The sequence below is a fragment of the Silurus meridionalis genome, chromosome 22, assembly GCF_014805685.1.
Source record: "Silurus meridionalis isolate SWU-2019-XX chromosome 22, ASM1480568v1, whole genome shotgun sequence".
Taxonomy (NCBI): Eukaryota; Metazoa; Chordata; class Actinopteri; order Siluriformes; family Siluridae; genus Silurus; species Silurus meridionalis.
In genome coordinates this window covers 9,073,280-9,080,947 of record NC_060905.1, presented here as the reverse complement: position 1 = coordinate 9,080,947, position 7,668 = coordinate 9,073,280, and the positions used below count along the sequence as shown (strand labels likewise).

At 37.0% G+C, this 7,668-nt stretch overlaps 1 protein-coding gene across 1 annotated transcript; it reads right to left on the bottom strand.

Annotated features, from left to right (window-relative positions):
- Window positions 1-16: 16 nt before the first annotated feature.
- Window positions 17-5,817, bottom strand: b9d1 (B9 protein domain 1). The gene is made up of 7 exons (XM_046834616.1): window positions 5,414-5,817; window positions 5,238-5,306; window positions 4,433-4,544; window positions 1,384-1,480; window positions 1,114-1,176; window positions 416-483; window positions 17-311 (listed from the first exon to the last, which is right to left on the bottom strand). The coding sequence occupies exons 1-7, from the start codon at window positions 5,474-5,476 to the stop codon at window positions 184-186; spliced, it is 600 nt and encodes a 199-aa protein (XP_046690572.1). The 5' UTR covers window positions 5,477-5,817; the 3' UTR covers window positions 17-183.
- Window positions 5,818-7,668: the final 1,851 nt, after the last annotated feature.

Genomic DNA, 7,668 nt, shown 5'->3' with positions numbered 1-7,668 from the left:
AAAGTGAAAGCCAAAATAAACAAACGGAAGTGGAGAAATTTATTACAAATATATAAAAGTAGCAGGATGGAGAAAATGGAGGTTACAGTTAACATGTTGCTAATTATACAATAAAAGCTGTTAAATATTAAAAACACTAGATCTGTACATTTATGAAAAGAGTGTGTAACCGCTGTGGGGTCCTCAGGGTCCTGCCGGGCGACCTGCTGGTGTTTGCTCTGCGGGTGTGACGTCATATCCCAGCTTCTTCATGTCCTTGGTAACAATGTTAAACTGGATGGTTACGAAGCCCTGAGAGCGCACCCTGGTTACTGCAAATATAGAAATACGATCTCGCTGAGCGTCTCATTAAATGCTACCGAGTAATATAGGTCAGGGTTCTGTGGAACAGTGTGCTTATATAACTGAGCTTTACCTTCTCTTCCCTCTCCCTGAGCGACAACTTTAGGATCTGTGAATTCAGGACGTCTTCCCATCAACCAGCTACAGAGAAGAAAGCATATTTCATTAGAATAGGCTCTCATGCAGGTAGATAATTGCTACTTGGATTATCTACAAACCAATTCACTCTTCATTCGCTGGGGTTTCCTTTTAAAAACCTGTTACCACATGCCCCAGTAATGACATTTTATATATATATATAGATCTTTTATTTATATATATATATATGTCATTATTGGGGCATGTGGCAACAGGTTTTTAACAGGAAACACCAGCGAATGAAGAGTGAATTGGTTATATACATACGTGTGTGTATATATGTATATGTACATATAAATAAAAAATATATATATTTAAGGTCTCTAATGACCTATGTTTATTTTAAATCTTATTTAAGGCATGGACATATGAATAAATAATAGGCACAAATTCTAAGACAAAACGACATTCTTGAATTTCTTGATATTTGGTACATCATTTTGCTCCAAAATTACAGCACGTTTTCAATTTGTTCTGAACTCTACAAGCTTGTCTGAAACCTAAGTATTCATTTACTACCCATCAGGATATCGTCTGATCATGTGCTTTAGCAGAAGGGGACAAACGAATAGAAACAAAACAAAAAAATATCACCGACCACACTAGGGTAAATAAATTGTGATGCTATACTACCTTGTGAATCTCTGCAGTCTTGATGTAGACTCGGGAACAAACATCGGGATTGTCCTTGTGTGTCTGGAACAATAATTCATCATCATAAAAAAAAAAAAGGTTAACTGTAGGAAGAGACTCTTGCTAGTGATTGGCATGTGTATTTGTTAAAAACACCATGATTTAGCAAAAACCACAGAAACACTGTCATCTGAATTTGCCAGATTATATAAGAAATCATTCACTAACGATATCTTATACAGCCTTAATTTTAACATGACAGCCACTCACTTTCCAGGTGTAAATGGGACGTGCACTGCTCCGTAACCCCGGACTACGTCATTTCCGAAAGTGTCCGGCCCATACACGCTCACCACAATCTGAGGCCCTGGGGGAAAAACAAACACAGTAACAACAAAATCAAACACACCTACTGTGAGATGCAATGAAGGAGGAAGACTTAATATAATGGCATTGGCAAATATTAGACTTGTTTGTTATAATTATGTTCATTATAAAATCTTAAACTAGGACGTCTACATTGTTGTTGCCACCCTGCTTTAAAAACAGCCCTGAATGAATGTGCTTGAAATAGCATACTATGCATATTACTTATAATAGACTTGCCCAAAATCAGTATGTGTAAACATAAATATGCCTTTTTTTGTTGTTTGAGCTGAATGAAGTGTGTGGACCAAGTGACAGTATCTTGGTTGTAGAGATGTTTTCAATTTATGCAAGTATTAAGACAAAACCTATGTGTTAAATGCTAAAAATGTTAACACTAAATTATACATTGTGCTGTAATAACTGTCCTCCAGTTTAAGTGAAGACATTTTACACATATTTAATACAATTCTGAAAAACTTTTCTCTAGTCACAGTGTACAGAAAATCAACTTAGCAAAGGATCAGATGGTCAGATACCACAGCTGGTATTCACACCAAACAACCTTCCTGTGTGTGTTTTTTTATCTAAAGGTTTTCTATAAAGCTCAGTTAGTTTGCATTCATTTTGATTAGATCATCACACTGAACTCATTATAACTCATTTGGCTACTAATAAAACCTCATCATGGACTCCTAGGGATATTTTTACATCTATGGTTTCACTTATTCTCTTCTTTTCATTCGTTTTACTTATGTGGACATAATTAAAACCAGCTGGTCCTTAGCAGGTGTTAAAATTAGGGAAATACTGCCTCTGAAGTAAAACACATGTCAAACTGTCATTATTTATTTTTACAAAAATCAAGCAAAAATTAAGAATGTGGAGAAAAAAAAAAGTTATGCCTTCCATAGGAATTTAGGGTCTAAATAGCAGCCAGGTGCTGCTAATCAAATGCCCTTGATTAATTGATCATCAGCAAGTGTGACCACTTCTATAAAGCCAGGGTTTTAGCAGCATGCTGGTCTGGAGCATTCAGGTGTATTAATACTGTGTTAAGACATGTATTAAGACCTCAGCAATGAGCTTAGAGACATTTGTTGCTACCCATCAGTCTGGGAAGGGTTATAAGGCCATTTTCAAACAATATAAAGTCTATCATTCCACAGTGAGGAACATTATTCAGTGGAAAACATACCAGGAAAAAAATCACCACAAGATCATCTGTGTGATGCTCAGAAATTGCATAAAACCCAAGAGTTATCTCAGACTCTAGAGGCCTCACTTAGCATGTAGGTTCATGACACTACAATTAGAAAAATACTGAATAAGTATGGTTTGTTTGAATGGTTGCCCAGAAATAAAGCTCTTCTCTCTAAAAAGAACATGGAAACACAGCTTAGGTTTGCATCTGAACAAACCAATAGACTTACAATGACCTTTGGAAAGACGAGGCCAAAGTGGAGATGTTTGGACTTCATGCACAGCACCATGTTCAGTGAAAACCAAACACAGCAGTATGTGAAATGTGTGTTCAGTCATATTTCTGATCTGTTTTAGTATTGGGATCAAATGCACAGAGCATCCAGATGTTGTGCCTTATTCACCCCAACATCTGGCTCATTGTCTCATATTATAACTGTACATTTGCTAATCAATTAAGTCAATATATCAATAATTACATACCTAATAATGTGTTTCGCATCATTAGTCAGTACATGTCTTTCGGGCTCTGTGCTGCCACCTTGTGCTACTTTTAAGAGTTTGCGATCCCTCAATATTTGCCTCTTAAAAATTATATACAATTATGTTTTTAAAGTCATACGTTTCTGATTTTTTTATTAGTTAAGACTAGAACTTAACTATGAGAAGCTTAATACAGATTTTTTTTACTTGGGACAAACCTATATTACATATACACAATCTAATCTTATTGCAGCAGCACATTGCAAAAAACCCCAAAGATGATTCTGTGGCTTTAAATGTGGAATGGGTGTTGATACCAGGTTGTGGGCTGGTTTGAGCATTTCAGAAACTGCTGGGAATTTTACACACAGATTGTAGTGTTTAACAAATAAATATGTGTGTGTTAATGTGTTAAAGTTTTGTGTAATGAGACTTAATATTTTTAGGAGTCTCCAGCCAAGTGTTCCACCAAAGCATGTTTGTGTCTTAAAAAAAAAAAGAGATGGGCACTGTTTACATCCACTGTAAAATACACTGCATAGACAAAAGTATTGGGACGCCTGACTTTTCCAGACATGTGATTCCATATGTGAGAAAAATAAAGGCACACAATTGTAAAGGATGTCTCTGGATGTGGTAGCATTACATTTACTGTTCACTTGTACCCAAACCTGTTCCAGCAATGACAATGACAATGCCTCTGCGTACAAAGCCAACTCCATTGGAATAGAAGATTAAGTGGCCTGCTATAGAGCTTCAACCCTATTGAACCTGGATGAATTGGAATGCTGCCTGCACCCCAGACCTCCTTACTCTATATCAGTACCTGACTACTAAGGCCCTTGTGTCTGAATGAGTGCAAATTCCCACAACCACACTTAAAAATCTAGTGGAACATCTTCCCAGAATAGTGGAGGTAAATATTAGAGGAAAGGGGACTAAATGTGAAATTAAATGTTTAAAAAGTGCATATGTAAAAATGTTACGGTCAGGTGTCTGCAAACTTGTCCATATTGGAAAACGTAATGACAGGAATAAACTTGTTTGCATTTTATACCCTGATAAAATGTATGATAAGTCATTATTGCATTAATAAAACTGATGTAGTATAAGAGGAATAAAACAGTTCAGAGCTGCCTAATTATAAGATAATAATCTTTGTGGTGGTAGAGGCATCACATTGCTTCATTGTTAATTATTCCTTCATGTGTTATTCCTATTCATATTGAGGTGATAGCATGTAATAAGACAGATGTGGTGGACTTACAGCCAAATGGATTGGTGCTTTTGAAAGTAATGTCCAGGGGGAAGTTCCACACCAGGCTCTGAGAGGAATCTCTTCCTTTCGATGTTATTTGGGATATTCCCTCTTCGAGACCCTTAAAAATAGCAGAAAAACTCACATTTTTTAACTGAAATTAGGGCTGAGCGATTAATTGAATATTAGTGATATCATTGCAATAATTTTGCAGACAATATTAAATTGTTCATGATTTGCGATATTCGTTTATTTTTATTATTATTATTCGTTTTTTTTATAAAGACCACATTGATAATCTAATAAAGGGATGCACAATCTGCAGTAAGGAGAAAACCGAGCAAAATTGCATCTTTTGAAATCAGTGCAAGAAAAACAAAAAATCACTCTAAGCAAGAAACTCAACAGCATCCTGTGGCATACATACAATGCATGAAACTCTGTGAGCCATCAGTAGCCTCAGGCTCTGCTTCATAAAAACCAAAAGAGCAGATTGATTTAGTCTCATGTGATGTGCAGAATAGGACAAAGTTGGGGGAAAAGCACATCAATTAATACATTTTACATAGCTTTCATAGCTACATAGATCATTCATTCAGTATTAAGGAAAAACTGAAAAACAGGGATTGGACACCTCAGCTTGCCTAGACATTCTGCTGATGACATTTTGAACAAAACAGTATGCTTTATAATAATACTGGATCCATTTCATGACATATTTTCGTCATTTGAAGGGGAATCCCTTTTTTCCCTTTTTCTATTAATCTAGAAGCAAATGCAAAATAATTAAAAGAGTTGATTGTTTTTGACTTACTGCTGTAGGAGCCCAGTCGTGTCCATATACAAAGCAATACTTGCAATATAAGTCATCATATTCGGGAAACTAGAAGACATACAAACAAACAAACAAAATATATAGATATTTTTTTCAGGGCTGTTAGCTTCTATCCAGATTTAACTGTTAATTCAAACATATAGCAAGTAACTTACATTAGCTGTTTCGATTTGTCCATTAACCATGAGAAGAAAAACGGAGGGGTTATTTGTGGTCATCTTCACACCACCAATAAACCACACGACATTAGAAGTGACAGAAACCTTTCACGGTTCACAAATCTGTTCCAGTGAAATAGAGTCGCACACAACCACTCAAATGGCTGCTGGTTGCTAACATCTCTTCCAGCTCCAAGGACGCTTTTACTACGGATCCCTGCAATGTCCAAAACTAACAGGAATGCGCTTTGTAAAATGTGGGCCTCCGTCCACCAGGTGGCTGTAGAAGAGCGTCACAAAAATACACGAGGTAAAGATTTTGTTTTGTTTTCGACCATTGGAGGCTGTCCACAAAGCATGGTTCAGCATTTTGCCCAATATGACAAACCTAATTTAATTTGTCAGCTCATTACCAGAACCAGCATGGACTAATTTCCTTATGCTAGAAAGAAAAACAATCTCTGCAGGGTAATGGTTTTGAAGGACTCTCATTACTATACAATTGCACAATTTATATTTGAATTAGGCCTCTGTGACTTCAAGGTTTTATCCCTATCAAGCAGTAGCACAGCTGATTTCAGGTGTATAATCATTGTAGATCAGTGGTGTCCAATCTTTTCCACAAAGGGCTGGTGTGAGTGCAGATTTTCATTAAAACCAATCAATAGAATTTGACAGAATTTGGTGTGGACTTGTTTGGTTGGAATGAAAACCTGAACCCACACCACTCCTTTGTGGAAAAGACACCTGTGTTCTAGACCTTCAAATGATTATTAGGTTTACACTGCTACGTTCAACGGTGGCTACATACAGGTCACATATAGGATAGAGGTATCTTGTTATTGCTGTACAGATTTAGGAGTCTTGCAATGACAGCAAATGTGTAAGACGGATGAGACAATAGGAATTTTGGATCAAACGTGTACCACCTGCATTATTGTCCAAATTTCCTTCATAGGGTCTTATTGGGTCTTATTCTCATCTTGCCGAGAAGAATAGATCTACCGCTTGTGCACGAACAAAAAATCTTAAACTTTTGCACCGTCAAGCACCACTCACATTTTCTTCAGGAAACGTCAAATTCTAGTGGGGCTTACACTGCTGAACATTGGTTAGATCCAGGTTAGAGATGGACTGTTACAGATAAGACAAAGGAACCTTGGTATTGCTGAACAGATTTAAGTCTCTGCAATTACAGTACATGTGCAGAGCTGATGAGGCAGTAGGGCATTTGGACCACTGTATAGATTAATGCATGAGACCACCAGCATTATCATTCAAATTTCATTCATAGGGTCTCATTAGGTATCTTGACTACTCATAGCCTTTGAAATGATACATGCCTTGTGGACGTCATGTGCAGGATAAATGGTGGATGGCAAACTCTCTCTAGCACCTGCACGTTTTCTGAAGGTTGAACAAGACTCCCTGCCTATTAAGAAAATTCACTAAGGGGTTAGTATCACATGACAGAAAACTGCTGGAAAAAAAACAACAAAAAAGTGAATCCGTGTACATGCTGCCTGGAATGCTGCATGGTGAATGTGACATTACTCAAACCTAAGTATAAAAAACGGTCTGCTGCAGTTGAATCAATATTAACATAAAAATCAAACGCTTAAATTCTAGAGGTTTGTGCATAAATGATGCACTGCACCATTACACTGTATGTAAATTTTTCCCTCTTTAATTCAAGAGAAAACTGCTTGACTGTCAGCGTGTGGTTTAAGTGTGTCCCAGTTTGAGGCGTCCTCGTCTGTTGCCAATTTTCCACTCAGGGACCAGGTTCTCTGACTTTCAACTACTATTTATAGGACAAACTTGCCTGTACTACTTAAAAGTCCTTCGCAGGTCCTGTATCTCCCTTTTTTTAGACATGAGATAAGGCTTTTCTGTAGGATATGAGTTTTGCTCTCTCTCTCTCTCTCTCTCTCTCTCTCTCTCTCTCTCTCTCTCTCTCTCTCTCTCTCTCTCTCAGTCTCTGTACAAGATTGACTCTGAAATGCAGTTCCTCATTTGATCCTCTTAACCTGACCCGTCTATACTTTGAAGGCCTATCATAACAATATTTAACAAATTCAAACATTAACCATGTTTTAGCATTTCAATATCAATGACAGTTTGCACCATTTGTTAATTACGTTTCACAGAATCACCAAAACACATTGAGACATTACACAGTGCATTTCAACGTCAATAAAAATGACACATTCCCAAGACAATTCAGAGGTGGGAAGTAATGAAGTACAAAT

Coding starts and splice junctions, on each gene's coding strand:
- b9d1 (XM_046834616.1), bottom strand. CDS start 5,476: ATGACCACAAATAACCCCTCCGTTTTTCTTCTCATGGTTAATGGACAA. Junction 5,307..5,413: donor GACAAATCGAAACAGCTAAT/GTAAGTTACTTG, acceptor TATGTCTTCTAG/TTTCCCGAATATGATGACTT. Junction 1,481..4,432: donor AAGCACCAATCCATTTGGCT/GTAAGTCCACCA, acceptor TTTTTCCCCCAG/GGCCTCAGATTGTGGTGAGC.